At 39.9% G+C, this 23,289-nt stretch overlaps 1 protein-coding gene across 1 annotated transcript in view; it reads right to left on the bottom strand.

Annotated features, from left to right (window-relative positions):
- CDH8 (cadherin 8, type 2) overlaps positions 1 to 23,289 on the bottom strand; it is a 451,012-nt gene that overhangs the window by 164,247 nt on the left and 263,476 nt on the right. The window contains exons 5-7 of the mRNA XM_006878719.1: positions 11,429 to 11,596; positions 6,424 to 6,611; positions 2,097 to 2,350 (exon numbers count right to left, since the gene is read on the bottom strand). Coding sequence (XP_006878781.1) covers positions 2,097 to 2,350; positions 6,424 to 6,611; positions 11,429 to 11,596 — 610 coding nt within the window. The remainder of the gene's footprint in view (positions 1 to 2,096; positions 2,351 to 6,423; positions 6,612 to 11,428; positions 11,597 to 23,289) is intronic.

Below are 23,289 nucleotides of genomic sequence, written 5' to 3'. Positions count from 1 at the left end.
GGAGTCAAGGATTCTGAAGCTTCATCTGACATACTTTGGGCATGTTGCAAGGAGGGACTGGTCCTTGGAGAGGGACATCACGTTTGGGAGAGTGGAGGGACGGCACAGGAGAGGAAGACCCTCGATGAGATTGATTGATTCTGTGATTGGAGTGGTGGGAATGAATGTGTTTGAGACAGTGAGGTTGGCACAGGATAGAACGGCATTTAGGGCTCTTATACATAGGGTCGCTATGAGTCGCAAACGACTCAATGACACATAATAACAACAACAACAGTACCTATCAAAGGGCCACTTTTTGAATGCAAGAAGTGGCATCCACTTCCTAAATAACATGCCTCCAGAAACGCTATGAACTTTGATAACTGTCGATTGCTGTAGAGTGGCTTCAAACCTTTTGTTCACAGGGTCGCTATGAGTCAATCTCGACTGGAAGGCAATCAACAACAACACTGTCTTAGCTAAGGGAGCTCTGGTGGCCTAGTGGCAAGAAGCTGTACTGCAATCTCAAAGCCACGTGGTTCAAGGCCATCAGCGGCTCCATGGAAGAATGATGCACAGTCTATTCTTTCCCTGCCTCTGAAAATCCCCTGCAGATTCAGCCACGAGTTGGTTCTGACTTAAGAGCACATAACAATAACCACCATTGTCTTAGCTAAGTCAGGGGCATTTAGTATGTTCCCAGCACGCTGCATTCCTTTAACTCTGAGAATGGCCAGCTGACCATTCCTCATATCCTCACTGAAGTTTGTCTTGTTAAAGGTCAGACTCTTCTTCAGGAAGCTTGCTTTCTATCCCCATGGGTGGTGCTCTTATTTGTTACAGTTTAGAAATAGCTTATTGAAAATAGCTCTGCTGAATCTGAAAAGAACTATATTTTTGGCTAAACACAAGTTATTTGAGGCACTGACTGATCTTCTGGGATTCAGCCCCCTTATGACTAATGGAAGTTTACAACATAAAGAGAAGCAAACAAATGAAATTGAGATAGCTTAATTGTCTAACGATTTTCTGAATAATTAGACGAGTGTCTGACCCAGGCACCAGTAACTTGAACGGACAGTGACTGATTGGAGGCGATCTGACACCTACTTCATACATTAAACTGAACAATTCCTTAAAACCATACCCTTCCATCTCATTCTTCTTTCTTTTCTTTTACAACAAACATTTCTAAGACAATATTTGAAATCCACACTCAAACACATCATTAGCCAACCCTTCACCCTTGGAGACCAATGGGCAAGTTATAGATTTTCAGTGTTCTTTTAGAAGAAAGCTATTTAGCTTGAGCACAGTATTGTCATTTGGGTGACTGGCACATGAGAAAAGATATGTGCAGCTCAGCCAGGAGAAAAAAAAAAATAAGACAGAATTGAGGCTCACTTCTAAAATAGACAAAACTTTAATACAAGATGATTTCTCAGTCAGAAGAAGAAAAGAAAAAAAAATTAGAGCAAGGAGAGTATAAGTAAAGGGATTTTTGAAATAGCCAAGCAAAATTTTGTCTAAAAGAAACCAAGCTCGCTATACTGACCTATCAGAAATGGCCACAAAGCCAAATACTGAATAAATACTGAAATAAGAGGGCAGCTTCTTTATGGGATGAGACAGTGGGCTCCTGCCTTTAACTTCACATGTATCATTTACTGTAACTGTCACAGGGCAAGGAGGACAAACCAGCAATGCTGGAGAAAACAAATGTACACACACACACACACACACACACACACACACACAGTAAATACTGACCCCAAAATTCTGAAATTTTGTGTTTGCACTGAGTTATTAGAGAAATTCATTTCTTCCTCCCCCACATGCCTCCCCTTGCATTCAATGTTTGGTCCTCTGACAGAGATAGTTGTCACTGTCAATTGAATGGACACTGTGTCTTATTCCTGTTGCTCTTGGAGGCTGGCTGCACGCACATACACACATACCTAGTCACAAACACTGTCTTACTCGTTGACTAGAATCATTCTGTCATCTGAGTAGCATGCCCCAATTCATCCCCCAGAGTACATGCAGGATTGCATTTTGTACTGACCGGCTTGTCACTGGCACTGGTTAGCGCTCCTTCTGCAAAGAGAAATTACCTTATAGGGCTGGAGGTGATATCAGGGTCACGAGCTGTCACTTGGCCAATCACAGAGTTGAGGGCAGCATTTTCATGGACCTCAAGGAGGTAAGTTGGTGACGAGAAGACGGGCGGTTCGTCAGAGTCCTCAACCACAATCTTGACCGTGGCTGTATCTTTGAAGGGTCCCCTGCCACTGAAACGTGGGTCAATATGGATATTGGCTGCCTCTACCTTCAGCGTATAGGATTTTTTGGTCTCAAAATCCAGAGGCTGTTAAGAAATGACAAAGATGAATGTTTCTCACTAATGACCACAGCAGAAAGAACAAATGAATCTAATGCTGATGGATGAAAGTTATGTGCCTTTAAGCTCATTCGTGGACCTTAATAGGATCGCTCGCCATCCCTCCTGGTCAGACCTGTAAATTTCCCCGGCATTTATTGATATATGTTTATTACATACAAGCTCAGTGAATCTAATCTCCTATTGTTTTGTGTTGTTTTGCTCATTTCGCTTGGAATTCACAAAATATTCACAGTCATGAACTGTGCCATCAAAATTTCACTTCAGAGTCATAATAAAATTTTACTAGTGGCGGCGTGACCTGCATACCAACGAGCCAGTTAATCGGGCCACTGCCAGGAGGAGATAAGGCAGCATCGAACGCAGTGTCTATCGGGGAAGAATATTTGATCATTTCTGCAACAGTGTGTGAATTGTAAAGAACCAGAAATAATCATTGTTTAGTCCAAGGAGACATTATAAAGCATAATTTCGCCGTAATCTTAACAAGTGTTTTCTTATTTCTCTTCTGAGGCATAGCTAGCTGCTCTGCTGATCATGAGGCTAAAACGAGGTTTAGGATTATTTTTTTAAAGGGTGTTCTTCGAAGGTATTACACGGGTCTCTGAAGAAAGACGTATGGAGATGTATATCTCCTCGGCTTTCTATTTAGATGAGGGATGAGTGAGAAGCATACAAAGAGCTCTCCAGGTCTGGCTGCCCACACCTTCCAACCACTTACAAGCATCTGAAATTACCTCACTGCACCATTACTGACAATGTTTCTAACATATTACTGTACTACTTCGTTTCTTACAAGTCCCAGAGACTGCAGTTAATGACCTAGGTTAAGAAAAGAGCTAGGTAGAACCATACAGAAACCAAAAGCATTTTAAAACAACAGCAACAACAACAACAAAATCCAGAGCGCTGCTGTCAAGTCAATCCAGCCACAGAGACACCGCAGGACAGTGGGACTTCTCCACGAGAATCCTCAGCCGGTACGTTTCTACCAAAGCTGACTGGTGTGGCTTTTCCCCACAGAATGGCTGGCTGGTACATGCAAATTGCTGCTCTTTGTGTTGCCAGCTGAGTATTTTAATCACTGTGCCACCAAGGTGTCCTTTAAAACCAGAAGAACTCCCCCCTTCTGTATCAGAACCCAGGCAAACTCATTCATTGGATTTCAGATCTCAAAGAGGCTCAAAGCGAGATTAGTTTGCAACACGGTAATACAATTTCTCATAAGAAATACAACTTTGAATCTGCAAGGCAGATTAAAAAAAAAAAAAAAGAAACGAAATAAAGGAGAAAGTTGAACAGAAACTGGCATTAGTGAACTGGTCAGAATCTCCACGCCAGCTTAAATAGGTATCTTCTTAATTTGAAAAATTGGTGTGGATTTATATCTTTAAATTCAGCTGTTAGGAGAATTGACTTTCCCTCCCTTAAAATTTTCTGGTAAATAAGGCAGGGGGCTTATTCCTCTATTTATTCTGAAATTACTAAGCACTTGTTCCCATGAATAGATGATTCAAAAATGAGCACATTCACAATCGGTCAATCACCCTGACTGTAATGATTTTGCAGTTTGGAATTGTCCACAAACACTATCAGGCATCAAGTAAGAGACTAAATTCTGTTTCAAAGTTAGCACAACGCAAAGACCACGTCTCTGAGGGTCCTCAGAATTTTATCAGACAGCAATGTGGACCCCGAACTGGTGACTCCCTCTCTCAATGACTTCCCTTCCGTTTCCTGCCGGAGGGAAACATGGGGTTCTCGGTGTCAGGACACAGAGTCACACAGAAAACAGACCATGTCTAAACTGAAAAAGAACAGTGATTAAAAATACAGCAGATCGCTAATTGCTTCAGTTTATAAAAGCCCCATATAGTAACCAAAGATAGCGGATAATAACAATAAAAAATGACATTAGGAATCGTTAGTCAAGGATAATGTGGCTCTGGGTTATTCAATAATTGACTCAAATATAATTGTACTGTAATCGATTTGAAGCATGAATTTTTAATTACTTTGCAACTCTTTAGTCCCCAACTCAAGCCAGGATCCTAGTATGATGCAGGTGTCACCCAACATGAGAAGGAAAAAAAAAGCTCAAATTAATTAATGGTGGATTTTGAAATTTATTTTTGTACACAAGAGAACAAACAGGTCTGTGGTGGAAAGGGTGAAACCAACTTGTTTGCTGGAGGCAAGGATTTTGAAGCTCCATCTCTCATATTTTGGGCATGTGGCCAGGAGTGATCAGTCCTTGGAGAAGGACATAGTGCTTGGAAGGGTGAAGGAACAGTGCAGGAGAGGAAGACCTTGGATAAGACAGACTGACACAGTGATTGAGGTAACAGGGTAATAGGGGAAGACATGTTGGAGACAGTGAGAGTGGCTCAGGATAGCACAGAGTTCAGAGCTATTGTGTGTGCATAGGTTCATTTTGAGTAGGAGGTAACTTGATGGCACAAAACACCACCAATATCACCACCACAAAAGTTTATCAAAGAAACTCCACATTCCTATTGTCATTAGTTCCCTGCCTAGGGATTCTGGGAGAAGGTCCCTCAGAGGAAGATTTCTGGCAAACACTCTAGAGAAAATCCAAAAGAAAGCCTGTGGTCATGTCATTGCGATGCTGATCCAGACAGAGGTAAAAAAGTAAAAAAAAAAAAAAAAAAACCAAAAACAAACCACTGGCTCCCAATAGAGAAAACGATCATCTATCCTCCTATTCACGAACAAGCAAATCTATTTAAAGATTGGTTTGTCCTACTTTATGGCAGAGATAGGAAGAACAATATTGAACAAAGTAATCATGAAGAAGATAAAAGAGTGTTTTTACTTGCAAATGCCTTATGCTCATAAAATAATGAAGTGTGCACTGCACCTTTCTTACCAAGATTTCCCAATGGGAGATAGAAATGGAATTTTCCTGTTGCATTTTTCTCACCCACCACACTGTCATTCATTATTTTTACAAATGATAGTGAAGTTAGCCTCTCCAATAGTAGCCCTGTGTTTATAAGCACAAGGAATAGAGGAACCTCATCTCAGCAATGCCTGCACATTTGGCCCATGGTATGGAGAACTCAGTGGGAGCAAGGCAGTCCCTACTCCTTTCTCTCCAGATAACTACGTTATCTAACTAAGGCTGTGCTCACCTGTCCTCTCTTGTTTCCCTGAAATCAGAGTCTAAACTAAGGATATCAAAGCTGTAATGTTCTGGGGGAAGGTAGCCTCCAGGAGCCAGTGTAGAGACCTGCAGATTATTAGCTAGAGAAGAATTCAAATCCATTCGATCTTATCACAGTTATGGGCAACCGATGTTTATTTCTGCTGAGACTCTTCTTAAGAGACAATAGACAAAATGCTTTTTTTTTTTTTTTAACACCTCCAAGGACTGAGATTAACCAACAAATTTTATTTCCTTCGATTGAAGGTTATTTTCCCATGGAGCTAGACTGTTCTGCCCAGGGCTGGGTAAATCCCTGTAACTTACAGAAACATACTGCATAGTCAGAGGAAAAAAAAAATGTGTGCTTAGATGATAGCCTAGCGTCACCCATGCTCGTTGCCCAATCAGGATTGTGGCTAACAGGCAAGATGGACTGTGAGGACATGAAGCATGAAAAACACTGAGCTATCAAAGGATACTGCACTGAAACAGATGAGGGAGAGAAATGTTTAAAAGGGATATGTGATTAGGTATTATTGTAACCACAGGAGTCCAGAATGAAGGCTGCATAGCGGAGTGGACTTGGGTGGAAGGATTGTTAACAATGAAAGAGTTTTTCTTTTACTTTTCAAAAAGAAGAACGAACTGGAGGGGAGGGGTGGGCGGGAAGAAAAGTGCAACAATGAATGAATGGAAATCCAAAATCTCTGTAAATTTTCATTAAAATTAATAATAATAATAATAATAAATATTTTAAAAGATTTAAAAAAGGAAGCTAAACCTTTAACCAGCTCTCCAATTCTACATATCAGGAAGTCCACTCAACTCTCATCAAATCCAAATCCAGGTTTCAGAGAGCTATTTCGCTTACCCGTCTTAGTCTTATGATGCCATCCTGGGCCTGGGTATCGGAAGTGATTTCAAAGAGAGCTGTGCCATCTCCGTCAATGATGTCATATGATGATTGTGCGTTTTCACCAATATCCTGGTCATTGGCCTTCACTCGTCCTATTGCTGTACCAAGAACTACATCTTCTGGGACTGAGAAGTGATAGAGACCTTGGGGGGGGGGGGGAAGGCAAAACAGGAAGGATTACACACATTCCATCACTTCCCTTATTCATTCAATAAATATTGAGCACTTTCCCCCAGAACAGTATTGTAGATGCTACTTGATAAAGATATGGAAGATAGAATTATGTCTTGCCCTTGGAGCTCTGGTGGCCTAGTGGTAAGAAGGCAAGCTACAGTCACAAAGGCACACAGTTCGAAATCTACCAGGTGCTCCATGGGAGAAAGCTGGGCAATTTCCTCTCATGCAATTCACTGCCTTTGAAACCCTACTTAATGGCACACAACAACGAAAACAACTTGCGGAATGTATTAAATGAGTCAGAAACCAATAATTAGCAGGAAGAAGAAATGATGCTTCTTCAAGACTTCCTTGAGAAATGGGATGTGTTCAACTATACGTTGACCAGGTTGATATTTGGAACACAGTTAAGAGCAGGGCGTTACTGAGTGAATGTGTGAATGCTCTTTTCAATTTGCTGTATAACCTCCTGGGTTGCCGTTGGGACTATTCATTGTTTCCTAGCATAAAATATTAAGCTAATTTCAGCACAGAGAGATGCAATGTGTAACACACACTGAAAGTCACTTTTGAACTCACCTTTTTATTTACAGACTTGTCGACCATTTTTGATAAAATCCAATTACTAAACTTCTGCTGTGCCCTGCAGCAAGCTGTTCATACACATGAAACACTCCTCTTGTTACAAAAGTTCTCATTGCGCTGAGGACCAAACACCCTACCTTCAAATCTCTCCAAGCAAAACATAATTACAGCGTATAGCCAGTCTCCACGGAGGGCAGTAAAACATGTCTAATTAGTGACATTATTTCTGTTCTTATTCAAAGTCGTTTAGTTGATGCATTAGGATCACTCACTTTCATTGGTCCGAGAGAAGCTATTGATCCTCCCAACATAACCCCTGGATATCACCACTTTGGTGCCCACCTGCCATATATTCAACTGCCATCTCCTGTGTTTCTTTGCCTCGGGGTTTTCTCTGGCTTTCAGAACACATTTCATCCACTGAATGCCAGACCAGAACTGCTCGAGAATTAATGCCCTCATGAAAGCACTCCTTAAAGACTCACAAATGTGGGTTTATAAATTCCCTGTACTTGTTTTCTCCGGTAAGATAGCTTTGAGCTATGCTTTACAAATATTCCAAAATTTCCTTCAACGGGGTAAAGAGCCAGTCACCCCTAGTGGTAGCTGGCTCAACACCACACATTTTATGAGCTCTATCCTCACTTCCTCCCTCAACGGTCCCTCCCTGGGACCATCTATTATCTGAAAGCCTTGTTCTCAATTTGTTGTCTCAGCATCTGTTTCTGGGGAACTAAAATTCAGATAACTAGGAAGCTTTTATCCCAGTGTAACAATAACAAAGGGGGAAAAAATAAACACCCAATGAGTGATAAACCACAAAAGGAAAAATAAAACCGAGAGAACATTACCAACTTTGAGTTTGAGCTCAGTGAATCAATCCCTTGGTTCATTTTACCTTCTATACCAAGCCTGGTTCAGATGATGGAAAGACAACTTCTGGTTTTAACACATTTTGATGTAATGATGGCTTAATGAAGCCAATATTGAGTAAATAAAAATGTGTCTTAGAATGCTGAATTTATGTGTGTGGGGAATTAAATAAATGTTTTCCAAGTAATTTTGCCACAAGAAAGACAGAGAAAATTATGATGTTGGACACGACGCTCCCTCTCCTCTCATAACTCTCCTAATTGGTTTGATGATTTTATTCCCTTCAAACTTTATATTCTAAGAAAGGTTTGAGATGATTCCTTCAGGTATGCTTATTAGCTAAATAAGTCAGCAAGGGACCTCACCTTCCTATCAGTTCTGCATCAGAGAGCCCTGGGAAACCAAGCAAACGGGATATTTATGAGTCCATTTCTCTTCTGCTTACCCTCATCGTGTCTCTATCACTGTGATCAGAGCTAACAGTTTTTACCCCTAAGAAAGAGACCACTTTGGAAAGATCTCTGCTGTTACTGAATAGAAATAATAATTTTCTGAGAGAGAAGAGTTGCATATTAGAACATTAACTAGACTGGAAATTCAAAGGAAAGAAAAGCAAAGTGGGGGATAAGAGAGAAGGAAGAAAAGACTTTTCTCATTTCAATAATTTGGTGAAAGAAAATCACTCTCCTGCCTGGTTTCTAAATTGTCATACATGAAAATTCTAAAGGGGTCTAATGAAAGTCCAGAGTCTATTCTTTCCGGCTTGGAATTTCCACAGACATACTCTTAAATGTACCTTGAGTATGTAATTTATAATCTCATCCTTTTCTCTTCTTTTCTCCTTTCCCTGGTTCCTTTCTCTTCAAATCTTGGTTTGTTTATGGAATTTTGTATCCCAGCAAATTATTCCGGCATACATCTAATCTCTCAATACAGAAATAGGACATTCCATTTTCTGCAACTAAAAGTAGAATCTACTCTTAGCTTTTTGTCACTATCGACTCTGAAGGTCCTATTCTAGCTGTCCACTTCTCTTCGCTTTCATGGCTACCATTCTTGTTGGCCAAGGACACCATCTAATCCAACGTAACTGATTACAAACACACTTTACTGGATGCAAGGTGGAGAAGACTACTTTCTGTTTTCTCTGTTTTTCATGCAACTAATTCTATTTCCTAAACCTATAGTTTTAAAAATCTTTGCCTGACTCCCCCGTGATCATAGAACCAAACGTAATCTGTAAATCCAAATGTGGCTGACTCTTGCCTTTGCCAAAACGACAACTCTTCTTCTTATCGTTACACTCTCATCTACGTCTTCTCTGTCAGAGCCGCAGTGAAATTATTTTACTTTTCAGGCTGAGTCATCTGCCTGCCATCCACCCATCTTCCATATGCTGTCGGTACTTCCTGTTTCCTTTGGTGGCAATATCTACCCCTGTACTCCTGCTTTCACGTTGTTCCAAAAGATTTATTTCACATCTCAGTTCAAGAGTAAGCATACCAGAAAGACCCCTCTTGATCATGTATCTATGCTGATGACTTGGATCGAAGTCCATAAGGAAACAAAAAAGAGCAGTTATTTCTCTGAGCTTACAAGAAAGTTACGCTGAATTGCACTGAGAAAATCTGCAGTCAAGGACTTCTTCAGAGCACCAAAAAGCAACAATGTTGGTCTAGAGACTAAAGTGTGCCTGATCCAGGCCATGGTCTTCACAATTACTCGTTATGCTTCAGAGAGCTGGACAATGACTCAGGATGACAGAAGAAGGATCAATGCCTTTGAGTTGTGGTGCTGGAGTAGAGTCTTGAACATACCATGGAAAGCCAAGAAAACAAACAGGTCTCTCTTGGAGAGAGTGAAACCAAGTTTCTCCTTGGAGACAAGGATTTTGAAGCTGCGTCTCACATACTTTGGGCACATGGCCAGAAGGGACTGGTCCTGGGAGAAGGACATCATGCTTAGAAGGATAGAGGGACAGTGCAAGAGAGGGATGACCTTCAATGAGATGAAATGGTACCCTAGACAGGGTAATGAAGGTAAGTGTGTCAGACAGAGTCAGTGAGGCTGGCTTAGAATAGGACAGACTTCAGAGCTGTTGAACATAGGGTCACTATGAGTCACGGACAACTTGATGGCACATAACAACAACAACAACAACTCACTAGGGACTATGTCACCAGAGCTTCCTAACTGGTACAAATATGTGCACGTATGACTACAAAAGTTTCACCATTCAGCTAACCAGAAGTGGAGGGGCTGAGTCTGTCCAGCGGTGTCTCAGAAGAAAGACATGAAGATCTACTTCTGAAAAAGTTGTTATGGTTCTTAGGTCACATCAAGTAGAGCATGACTCACAGCGGCCCTATGAAAAAAAAGTTCTGAACCCTGTTCTATCCTGCACCATCCTCACACTTCCTGACACACAAGAACCCATTGCAGCAGTCTCTGTATCAATTCAGCTGGTTGAGGGTCTTCCGCTCCTTTGCCAATCCTCTATCCTTCCCAGCATCATGTCCCTCTCCAAGGAACAGCTCCTCCTAGCAATATTTCCAAAGTATGTGAGGTGGTCTCATCAGTCTTGCCTCGAAAGAGCACTCTGGATGCACCCTCTCAAAGACATAGCTGTGTGTTCTCTTGGCCGTCCATGGGATGTTCAGGGCTTGTTTCCAACACCACAGCTCAAAGCCATCAATTCTTCTTCTGCCATCCTTATTCATTGTCCAGCTCTCAGATGCATAACAAGTGATTGGGAAGACTATGGCCTGAATCAGACACACCTTAGCCCTCAAACTAACATCATTACTCTTCAAAAATTTGGAAAGGCCCCTAACTGCAGATTTTCCCGGTAAATGCATCTTCTTATTTCAGGACTGCTCGTACCAAAGGTGTTAATTGTAGATCCAAGCAAGATGAAGCTGATGACAGCTTCAGTCTCCTCTTCATGCATCACGATGTTGCCTATTGGTCCAGTGGTAAAAATTTTGTTTTCTTGACATTGAGAAAAAATCTGAAAAGTTGTTTGTTGTTGTTGTTATGTGCCATTGAGTCATTTGCGACTCATAGCGACCCTATGCACAACAGCCCTAAGTTAGATACCTAAAATTTTTTAAGGTGAATTCTGACCTGACACACATAGGTTAAGAATGAGTTACAGTTAACTCCACTGCAATTCTTTCTCTCTCTCTCTCTCTCCCTCTGTGTGTGTGTGTGTGTACTTAAACACAGGCATACCTTACTAACCGAATTCTGAATGTCATTGAAAATTGAGATGTAATGTTAATGCAAATGAAAACACCATATTTGATGAAGGCAAATAACTTACTCTGTGCAAATTTTGGAGGATTGTCATTGACATCGGTGAGGGTGACTGTAAGTGTGGTGGTCCCAGAAAGACCACCAGAGTGCCCACCCATATCTTTGGCTTGGATGACCACCAGGTACTCCTCCTTGGCTTCTCTGTCCATGTTAGGAAGGGCAGTTTTGATAATAGCTGAGAAGAAAAAATGGGAGAAAGTATATTTCAGACTGAAAGTTCACTTGATAGTCACACACACACACACACACACACACACACAGAGAGAGAAAAAAATCCAAATGTGCACACATAAAATTCCAGAACTTTGTTTTTGACATTTAAGTGTTACATATCTATGATGCTAATGTTGAGAAAGACTAGGATAGATATTAGTTAAAATTCTGCAAAACGGCATTTTATGTACAATTACAATTTATCTTATACAAAGAATTGTTATAAAACATACACTTTAAAAAGTAAACTGAATGTCCAGCTCTTCTCTAAGAAATGAAGTGTTAATAATAACTCAGCCTCAGCTAACCAAGAGAGCCCTATAAGTGAAGCCATCCCACAATTTATCACAGGCCCCAATTCCCTGCAAGAGGAGTAAATACATAAATAGCCTGAAGGCTCTAAGGTCAAAGATAAATTATTCTGGAGCTCACAAATACATTAGAGAGATGAAAGAAAGAAATGAATCTTTAGAACCAAAACCAACCAACCAACCAATCAGAATCCATACTTTGGCATCTACGTCTTAAAACACAATTCAATCAGATTATTGTTATTTAGTCACAACCTTTCTAAAAGTTCCTGTGAGAGGAATAAATATTTTATAAAACTGAGACTAGAAATAAAAATAACACATTCAACAGTGCTAAAATATTTGTGCATTTTCTTCTGATATATTCTTGTGCCCATCTATGGGATGTTCCTTTATTTGTTTCACTGGTAATATAATATTCTTTTTAAAGCAGCACAATTTGCTAAGGTATTTCTGCAGTGACTGAAAATTCTCCTTCATTCCTCTCCAAACTTATTTCCATACTTTTCTTCCAGGTAAACAAGCTGACCTTTTGTTATGCATAATTTATGCACATATACTATGCACCTACAGAAGTTCATCTATACTTTTAACTACAAATGTGAATATCATAGAGGCATTGTTCTAGGACTCTCAAAAACAATGTCTTTTTGAGGTTTGGTTGGGTTTTTTTTTCTTTTTTTGTCACTTGACCAAAGACTATCTCATTACTTCTGACAATCACATGACTTTTCATTGTATGGATAAACTATAAGTCATTTCAACATTTCCATATTGATGAATATTGCAGTCCAAATCTGTTTTACCTTTAAGATCAATTAAGGAGCTTTCATGGCTCTGTGGATAAGGTATTAGTTTGCCAATGAAAAGGTTGCTGTTCCAATCAAAACCTCACCCTCTGTTCCATGGGGAAAAACAAAACAAAGAGTGTCGCCTTCTGTGCAAATGTACAGCCTCAAAATTCTATAGGAAGCTCTACTTGGTCTTAAATGATCGTTATGAACTGAAATAAATTTGCTGGCTGTAGGTTTTGCTTTGGTTAGGTATCTTATCAAGCTGATACTAACTTTTCTGTGTCCTGCACTTTATATCCCAAGGATCAGCCCCCTTTCCTTCATTTGTGCACGGAGTAGCCATGAGTTAGGGCAACTTGATGATAGTTAACAACAAAAAATTGTTTGGGAGCTCTGGTTGCCCAGTGGTTAGAAGCTGGTGCTGCAATTTCAAACACACATGGTTCAAATCCACCAGCTGTTCCCTGGGAGAAGGATGGGCAATTTCCCTTGCAATTTACTGCCTTGGCAAACCCACTGCAGGGTCAGCTATGAGTTGGTTCTGACTTAATGGCACATAGTAACAAACAACAATGTCTTCATATGTTCTTTCAGCTTATGAAGAGACCATATCCTAATTTTCCCCACCATCCCCAAACTTTACCATTCTGCATATATCTCATATAATAAAGAGTGAAGGTGTTGCATTTCTTGTCTAAGGGAAAGAACATTCTCTGAATTAAAAATAATTTTTCATTCCAGTTCTAACCCAAAGGTTATTACAAACTAAGGGTAAGTTATTCTCTAGGTCACTTCCTGAAGCTGTTTGCCTGAGTTTTTGGACTCACATATTCCAATGAAGCCATCTGTCTGCAGAAGACTTTCAAGGAGTTTTCTTCCCTGAACCATGTCAGTAGCAACAAGGCACAAGAGTGGCTAGAGAAAGCTAATCTCCATGGGCAGTGCGCTGGCTCCAGGAAAAGCTCGAAGCTCTTCTGCACTTTATTAGACTTTGACATCATTTTTTTATCTGGATCTCCAAGTCAGATAACACTCTGTTGGCCAAATCCAAACATTCACATTAGTTTAACAATAGTTTTTCAGTTGTTGTTGTTGTTCATTGCCTTCAAGTCGAGCATGGCTCCTAGAGACCCTGTGAACAAAAGGCCTGAAGCACCTCTACAACTATCAGCATTTCTCAAAGTTCACAGAGTTTCTAGAGACATGTTACTTAGGAAGTGGATGCCACGGTTTAATTTACAACTGTGTTGAACATAAAACAATATATCTCAATAGATGATGCTCAACCGGCTAAAAACATAATGAAAAGGGAAGGGAAAATAGAAACAGAATACACACTCTGGGCTACATCATTGTAGAAACAGTGCTGTATAGGAAATAAGCAAACAAGCACAATAATAAGAGCCAAACTTTACCATTAGCATGCCGAGATGCCAAGCTGGCCACACTCCTACTCTAAACATCTTCATTCTGGAGTCCAATTTTCACTAGTATATATTAGAATATTGCTTTACTCCTGTGACATTTACCAGGATAAAACATGCGCTCCTCTCCAAAGCTTACATACCCCTGTATTCTAAGGTCACAGGCAATTAAAGTCCTTCATTGGATGCTTCTAATAATAGATGGGGGGAGGGGATAAGGCAATTCCTCAAGAGAAGCAGCAACATTGTTCATGGAAATGAATCGCTTGAGCTTTCCAGATGTGACGACTCCAGTTAATCCAGCAGGTGAATTTCTGTAGCTTCCTCAGAGTCAAAGGAGAGTGGTATGTCTTATTCTTGTCATTTTTTTTCTTTTAAATGAAATGTCAGAGCGTAAGTTTAAAAAACCTGTGATGTCTCTCAGACACTTAGAATTAAAATACTTCTGTGTTTTTCCAGCTGAAAATAGCAAAGTTGAGGTAGCGTCTGTAACAGACTCAAAGTGAAGCATCTTGGCAGAGGGGTTTCTGATTAAATGAGTCAAGAAAAACCCCACAAGGGTCCATCAGTTGCAGAACTGTATATGCTCATACCATCACACGGCAACAATAACAACATCATCACAATAGCATCATGTTCACCAGAGCTGGGAAGATGAAGTCCCTGGACTGGACAGCATGTCATAAGCATGAAGACTGCAACAGTGGGCTCCCACATTCCGAAGGCTGTGAAGGTGGTGCAATGCTGGGGCTAGTTTTATTCTTGAGTTCATGGATGCCTGGTGAATTCGAATCCACTTAACAGAAGCTAACAGCAAAATCAGAATGATGGTTAAATTGCTACATACTCTCCCCTCTGGATGACACTCCCACCTCTTTCCAAGCCTTGTATAGCAGAAGAACCTTTAGAGGTTGTTTTAGTAATCCTCATTCACTTTTAGCCTTTGCTATACATCGAGCCAACATCCTTTCCCCATTGTGAGAATGGAGCGAGGTGAAAGCTCAATACCATGTTTGGTCACTCTCCCTCAAAGCCAAGGTCATCTTTAGAGGAAGAACTCTCTTTGGTATCCAATTGCTGTCCACCTCCCTTTTTCTTCAGGCCTATGGGTAATGCTGGCCCCCCTACTCTTGCTAAACTAGGTGTGCTCCACTCTTCTTCATCTTTCTCTTGACTCAAACAAACATTGAAAAGAGTCTCTTCGTTAAGCTTTTCCTGAGTGCTCCGTGCATGCCAGGACACTAGAGATATTATTAGCATATTGGTAATTATCCAAGTGTCAAATATGGTGCCAACGTGTTCGCTCACACAGACATCTATAATTCAAGAGTCCATCAATCTAATGAATGAATGTGACACAAAGGACAACTACTGAAGATGGCAGATAAGGTACCGGTCTCCTTATCTGTGAAATAACGTAAAAGAACACTGATTCAGTTAAGAGAAGTACACAGTATGAGTCAACTGGAAATACTACAGAATTCTTCACACTTTTCCTTTTTCTCATAGGAGTATGTTCCTTGAATTCTGAGTCTGTCCAACATTAATTTAAGAGGCCATGGAGTTAACGTAATTAGCCTCAGTGCAAACTGTAGTTGTTCTGCCTAAATGAAAACATTCAATACAGAACTGCTGCACTTTCGTACTTATATCTCATGGCCTCAAGGCAGAAGAAGACAAAACTATGTCAAGAACTCAGCAGTATTATGAAGGTATGTTATTGTTGTTGTTGTTATTGCTGCTAGAAGCTGTCAAGAGCTGAGTACGACCCAGAGTGATCCTATAAATAACAGATCTGAGTCTGGTCCTAACCTGTGTCGTCCTCACAATCTCTGACACACACGAGGAAACTCCTGGAATCATTTGTCAATTTACCTGCTTGAGGGTTTTCCGCTCTTCTGTCGGCCCTCAACCTTTCCAAGCACGATGTCCCTTACCCAGCAACACTGTGTTTTTGCTCACTTGCTGTGCATCTGAGAGCTGAACAATGACTAAAAATGACAGAAGAACTGCTGTCTTTGAACTGTGGTGTTGGAGGAGAGTGCTAAAGATCTCATGTCCTATCAAAAGAATGAACAGACAAGTCTTAGAAAAGATGCAGCCAGAATGCTTCTTGGAGGCAAGGATGATGAGGCTTCATTTTACAAATCTTGGGTATGTGGCTAGGGGAGTTTATTTCTGCTAGGTGAGTTTCTTGCTAGGAGAAGGACATCATGCTTGGGAAGGTAGGAGGGCAGTAAAGGAGAGAAAGACCCTCGACTAGGTGGGTTGACATGCTGATTGTGGCAATGGGCCTAAGTCTGTCAGGGAATATGAGGACGGCATGGGATAGGACAGTGTTCAGATCAGTTGTTCACAGGGTCATTGAATCATGGTCAACTTGACGGCACCAAACAACAAAACCAAAAGCTGAAGAGACAAGAAGAGCTGAGAAAAAGAGGAACATTTCCCCTGGAGTTGGCACTCTGTATCTGAACTTCTGGCTCCTTCACTGAGAAAATAAATTTTGTTAAAAAGCAACAACAGCAAACCAACAAACAAAAACAAAAGCAACATGCTCAAAGTATGTGAGATAAAGCTTCACTGTCCTTGCCTCCAAGAAGCATTTTGGCTACACTTTCTCCAAGATACATCCGTTTGTTCTTCTGGCAGGCCATTGAATATTCAGGACTCTTCTCCAACACCACAGTTCAAAGGTAATTTTTCTTCTGTTATCCTATTCATTATCCAGGTCTTAGCTTCATATCAAGTGACTGAAAAGATCATGGCCTGAATTAGGCACATCTCTGTTCTTAGTCTGATGTCACTGCTCATCAATAATTTGGGAGAGGTCCCTGACTGCAGACTTTCTCAGTGCAATATACCTCATGATCTCTTGATGGCTGGTAGGAAGTGGTTGGGGTTTTTTTGTTGTTGTTTGGGTTTTTTTTTTTTTGTTTTTAACTAAGTAGGATGAAGTCATTGATAGATTAAATCTTTAGTTCATCTATCATGATGATGTCTATTAGTCCAGTGGTGAGAATTTTTTTTCTTGACATTGAGATATAATCCCTATTGAAAGCTGCAGTCTTTGATCTTCTGTCGCAAGCACTTTCAAGCAAGGTTGCATAAGCAGTGTAACAAAGCTTATTGATGAGTCTTCTTTCAATCCTGATATCACATTCTCCTTTATAGAGTCCAGATTCTTGAATAATTTGTCTAGCATACGGATTATATAAATATGGAGAAAGTATACAACCCTGGCATATCCTCTTCTTAATTTTAAACCATGTAGCGTTTCACCCTGTTCACACAACAGTCTCTTAGTCTGGGTACAGGTTTCACATGAGCGTAACTGATTGTTTTGGGATTCCAAGGCTTCTCAAAGTTAACCATCATTTGCTATTTTCCACATAGCCAAATGCCTTTAAATAACCAACATAGTACAAAAAACATGATTCTTATATTCTCTGCTCTCAGCCACGATCCATCTGACATCAGCAATAATATCCCTGGTCCGATGGCCTCTTCTAAATCCAGCTTTAACTTGTTTTTTTTTTAAATATTTAATTTTAATTAAAGTTTCCAGAGACTTAGGGTTTCCAGTCATTCATTGTTGCACTTTTCTCCCTACTCACCCCCTCGCCTCCAGCTTTGACTTCTTGAAGAACTTTGTCTATGTCACGTTCTCATCATTTTTTAAGGATCTTATTCAGTACTTTGCATGCATGTTATATTAATAATATGGAGCTCTGGAAGATTGTTTCATAATTCCTACATTCTGTGGGACCACCTTGTTTTGGGAATGGGAGCAAATATGGGTCTCCTCCAGTCAATCAGCCGGGTAACTATCTTCCAAAATCCCTGGCCTAGACTGGGGAGCACATCAACGGCTGCATCTGTCATTGAAACATGTCAACCGGTGTCCCATTGATTCCTGGGGCCCTCTTTATTCTCAATGCCTTCACTGCAGCTTGAAACTTCTTCCTTCACTAACACTAGGTCATATGGTACATTTTGAAATATTTCTGTGTCAGCCAATTCTCTTTGCTAGTTTTCCACTGCTCAATACATTAATTTAGTCTTACACTAGTGGAGAAAAAAAAAACCCACAGTCATTTTCATGTCTTCTGTATGTTTATACTCACACATTCTCAATACTTATGGAAAGTGTAAGTTAAAATACTGTTTAACCTTTATTGCATAGACATGACAGCAAATTTGTTTTCAATAATATAACAAGTGATTTGGTAAAGCGTTTTCTTCTCTATGGGCAAAGATCCTTGATGCAGATATTTGAAAAATAACCTGTGATGATAAAGAAAATAAACTGTCATTTGTTGTTGTTGCTATCCAAGGATAGATTCCAACACATGACAATCAAAAGGAACTTCCTTTTGTCTTTGTTCATTTCCAAATCACTAATGGGTCTAGAGTTTCTAGACTCAGACACCTTAACTAATAATAAGAAGGCTGGAAAAGGTCACCGAATCCCCTTGGATGAAACTCTGTCCTTAAAAATGGGAGGCTAAACCACTTCATAATTCTGGGAAGAAATAAACAAGCAAAATACCTTTGGTATTTGGGGAGATGTGTGCTGGGTTCTCAGTAACAATAACGAAATGGTAGGTTAGGGATAGGGAAAACAAACAATTCCATTTTAGAAGACTTTTTTTTTTTTGGAACTCCCTTTTGAAAATGCAATCTAATCAGAAAATTCAATTAATGAGAAGAGTCCATTCTCGAAGAATTTAATTCAATGGAAATTCTTAACCTACCCCTAGGGAGTAAGGGCTGAAGGCAAGGGATTGAAGACAACCTGTGGTAGGAGGATTGAGAGAAGAAGGGATCATCTTGATCTGAAACAGGCATTCATTATCCTATAGTTAATAGAATAATCTGCTCGATTCACCTGTATTTAAAAGATACTGTTTTATCTTAACTGTATTCAATCAAAAGGAGATTTCCCTGGTGCCGGAGTCGCAGACTGTTAATCCTGCCCTGGCCTAAATCCTCCCCAGTGTTAAACAGCTGCTCCTCGTGACCCACCATCCAGGGTGTACTTCTGATTAGAATCCAGTTGCAGTAGTCTCAAAACTTTCAAATGTGAATGTGTGTGCGTGTGTGCGTTTTCTTCCCATTGTCTTTGGTATTATCATTTGAGAAGCATTTTGTACCCGTCGTGAAGACTTCTTTTTTTTCTTTTATAATTTCTTTGATATCCCCAGATTGAGAGGCTCCACGAGAAAGGCAAGGAGATGCTGATTAACTCTTTTGTCATTTTGAAGGCTGATTACTGTAATTCACTCTTTGCGGGTCTCTCAGATTGTGCTGTTCAAAGATTGCAGTTGATATAAAATGCTGCGCTAGCCTCCTCTTTTGAATAAAACGTGTTGAACACATTATCACGGTTATGAAACCACTGGCTTTGTTATTCCAAAAACCCCCGCCAATTCAAAGTGAAATCATCATCTTTCGGGGAGAGGGGAGAGAATCTTTCATGTGTAGGTTAAATGATAAAAAAACCACTAAAGTTCTTTTAGGGGCTCACATAACACACCCCAATTTTCTGCTTACTATGATTTGCATTGTCTGCTACCAGTTTGTGCGATATAGAAGTTTCAAGCAGGAATGTTTCAACATCATTTTACAACTGAATACCAACATTATGTCTCTGCCTAAGTTGTGCAAAGATACATTACAGAGAAGACAGTATAGCACTTTAACAAACACTCAAAAAATCATGAAGCCTCAAAGGATTTCAAAGAATTCTTTCCCTTTCTTTGTGATTACTAACTTTTTAATTAGCTAAGCAGGTATGTAGATATGATACAGAGGGCAGGAGATGGAAGGAGGGGTACAGACAGATGTAGGCTAGAATATGAATAAACTTGATTGTACATATATTTATGGTACCTGTGTTAAACTTAACAACTGACTGCAAAACTAATTAGTCAAGTGTAACAAGAGTGAAAAAAAATTATTTTTATACATTTTGATCTATTTAAAACTCTAAACTTATTCTAAGTGAACCATAGATTTCCTTTCCCCTAATCTCTCATAATTTCATGTGTTACTTTGTTGGTATGTTTTGGAAAAGGAAAGCAATTTAGATATATAGCAAAAGCAGTGAATCACGTTAATGGTCAAAAGTTACATAGATCAAAGTAATAGAATACTTATCAAACATTAGAAGGTGTAGCTTTAATGATCCTGTAGCAACATAAAATGCTGATATTACAATAGTATTTTAAAATTTTACCTGAAAATGTTGTATATCATGGCTATCCTTTATGAAAATGTGGATATAAAAGGTTGAAAGAAAACAAATCCAGTGTGTAAAAAGTGCAAGGGCCACCGGGGGATGGCCTTCTCTAACCTCTACTAACTCCATCATCGTCATCCACAGCACAAAACCAATTCCTATGCTTCTGTCCCTCTTTCTACTAATTCTAACTACAATCTTAGTGTTCCACTGGGTCCAGAATCTGTTGCAATAACTCACACAGCACACAGAACCATACTCACAGTTGTGAGATTTATAAGGAAAGCTAACAAGATACAATTTTAGTTGACAGCAGAACACAATCTCCAAGTCAAGACAGCTTCTGAAGCACATTAACAGACTCTTCAGTCTTCAACCTCATGTCTTAAGGCCACCAGTTCAAAGTTGTTGTTGTTTTTGTTTAGTATCATCAAGTAGGAAACAATCCATAGTTGACCCTCCAGCGGGTTTTAAGAGTCAGTTAATCACATGGGAGGAGATTATCCATCTTTTTTTCATGGAGCAGCTAGTGGCTTGAAACCACATACCTTCTGAATTCTAGTGAGCTTCTTATCACTAGGCCGTGAGAGTTCCCACAAAGCTCTTAGATCTGCCAATCATGGCATCTCTTTCCACTTCCCTGCAGTCCTCCACCAAAGTTGGCCAAAGGCTTGTTGCTCTGGTTCCGTGGGGTAGAAGTCCCAAGACCCGCTCTGACTAACGTCAGGTCTCTGGTTCTCTGCTGTGGCTTTTGCTACTCTCATGTCTGTTAGTCTGGTCCCAAAGGACACCCTGCATTCTCCGCTTCTTTGCTGGTGGTGAGATTCCCTCATTCTGAGGCTGAATCCTCTCAATTTTATGGGAAGATCAGACAAAACTCTTGTGGAGAAGCTAACATACCCTTTTCAGTTATTCCCACCCATCTACATGGCAGTCAAAGTCAATGGCTAGGAAAGCCATTTTCAACAAAAGACCCTCAACACCACACAACAAGTCAACGTGTGTCTGTGGAAAAACTGGAGGTATCTCCCCCCCTATTTCTCAGACTCTAAAATGGAAAGGAGAGCAGAGTCTGAATCCATTAGAGAGGAAGATGCTGGGTTACATCCTGGCTAGACCAGTACATCTCCTTCAAGCACACTGACCTCTCGTATAAGATGTTATTAATCACCAAAGAAGAGTTTAAGATTGGTATTATTACAATAATCGACATTAAAAAACCAAAATTTAAGCTCACTAGTCTTACAGGAAAACAAATCCCTTGCGTAATGGTAAAGCCACTACATTACTTCCAAGTAATAACTGGATTTTACCTTTCTGCCATTTCCCTCCCCCCAACACTCTGCATAGTTTTTTTACAATATTTTTTTACAATATTCTTGTGTGTGTGTGCTATAGGGTTCTATACAGTCTACACACCCCAGAACATTATTATTTTCCAGACTTTCCTTTCCTCAGACGTTCCACACATTTCTTTTGTCGCTTCCTATCTTTGTGTGGATAATAATGCAGATTGGACCATCCCTTCCCGTTCCTCAAACTCTCGAAATTCCATTCATCCTGTTAGACCCTTGCTCTGTACTGTAGTGGACATTAAATCTGCCAAGGTAGAACTGTTTACTCTGCTACTTCTTGTCTTAATGCAACTTTGCTAGCAACTCTCCAATACCACCTCCTTCTCTCCACCCTATTCCATTTTACAACCTTGGCTCTTATCTCTTTCGTAACATTTCTAGAATTCATGTTTATTCATCTTTGTTTGCTCAGAACCTAACACAGTCCCCAACACATAACAGATATGCAACCTATTTAAATAGGAGGAAAGAAAACAATATAAAAAGGAAGAGAGAAGTAACAAACAATGAAGAATAAAGAGAGAGGAAAAATGGCATCCATAGCTTTTTTTGTGGCTTCAGAGATGCAGCAGTAAAATATATAATTATCTGACAAACAGAAATCATTTTCTTATCCATTGGGACCAGATGAATTTCAATATTTTCACAAAGCCACCAAGCATCTAATTATGAGCTAGTGTATCAAGATTTGAACTAGTATCTTTCTAACATCAAGGCTCAAAAGATGATAATGAGCAATTTCATGCCAGCCCAAGAGTCATATTTTAGGTACATGCCAGTTCTCCCCACCCCTCCCAAAAAGATATCACTCCTTAATGAGTGATATGCAAGGTGAAATGTTTTACAGAATGAAGAACTCAAAGCTCTCACTATTTCTTTAGATATTTGGACCATTTAAGAACTGACATTTCTGTTATCAAAATATCTTAAAATAAACATGTAGTGCAGTGTAGGGGTTAAGCTGATCAAGGCAGGAGCTGCCTGGTTTAAAAGAATGTAATACAAGGAATGTAATCCGCTCAAAAAAAGAATACTCTCTCCTGGGATGTGCAGTACCTTGATTCTCCCACTGGGAACGCTTTCTGATAAAAAATACGTTTATGGAAACTGGGAAGGTCAGAAATTAAGAAAAGAAACAGTAAAAAGAACATCTGGGAGTCTAGTTAGCATATTTTAGCTTATATAATGAAAAACGTCTCAATAAAAACTATGAGGCTTCACAGGCTGGGAGAACTCAACCATGAATTCCTCTGCCCTCATCTCTTGACTAACTAAAATCTTGAGTATTTCCTTCCAGTGTCTGGCACTTTCCTACTGAACAGAAAAGTGTGACATAAGGTGACCCCGATGTGATAAGGCGTAGCAGAGCAGAATTCCACATTTCAGATACTCTCAAGACTATTCCAAAGAGGTGACAATGCCAAGACATGTTTCCCAGTAAACATTTAATGAATTCAATTACTTGGGACAAATTCATGAACACAATTGTTATATGTGTGCTTGGTCACGGCTCTGATTTTATTTTAT

This window comes from Elephantulus edwardii, unplaced genomic scaffold, assembly GCF_000299155.1.
Source record: "Elephantulus edwardii isolate Elephantulus edwardi_28Jun2011 unplaced genomic scaffold, EleEdw1.0 scaffold00001, whole genome shotgun sequence".
NCBI classification, from domain to species: domain Eukaryota; kingdom Metazoa; phylum Chordata; class Mammalia; order Macroscelidea; family Macroscelididae; genus Elephantulus; species Elephantulus edwardii.
The sequence above is the reverse complement of the archived record's forward strand: the minus strand, read 5'-3'. Positions and strand labels throughout refer to the sequence as shown.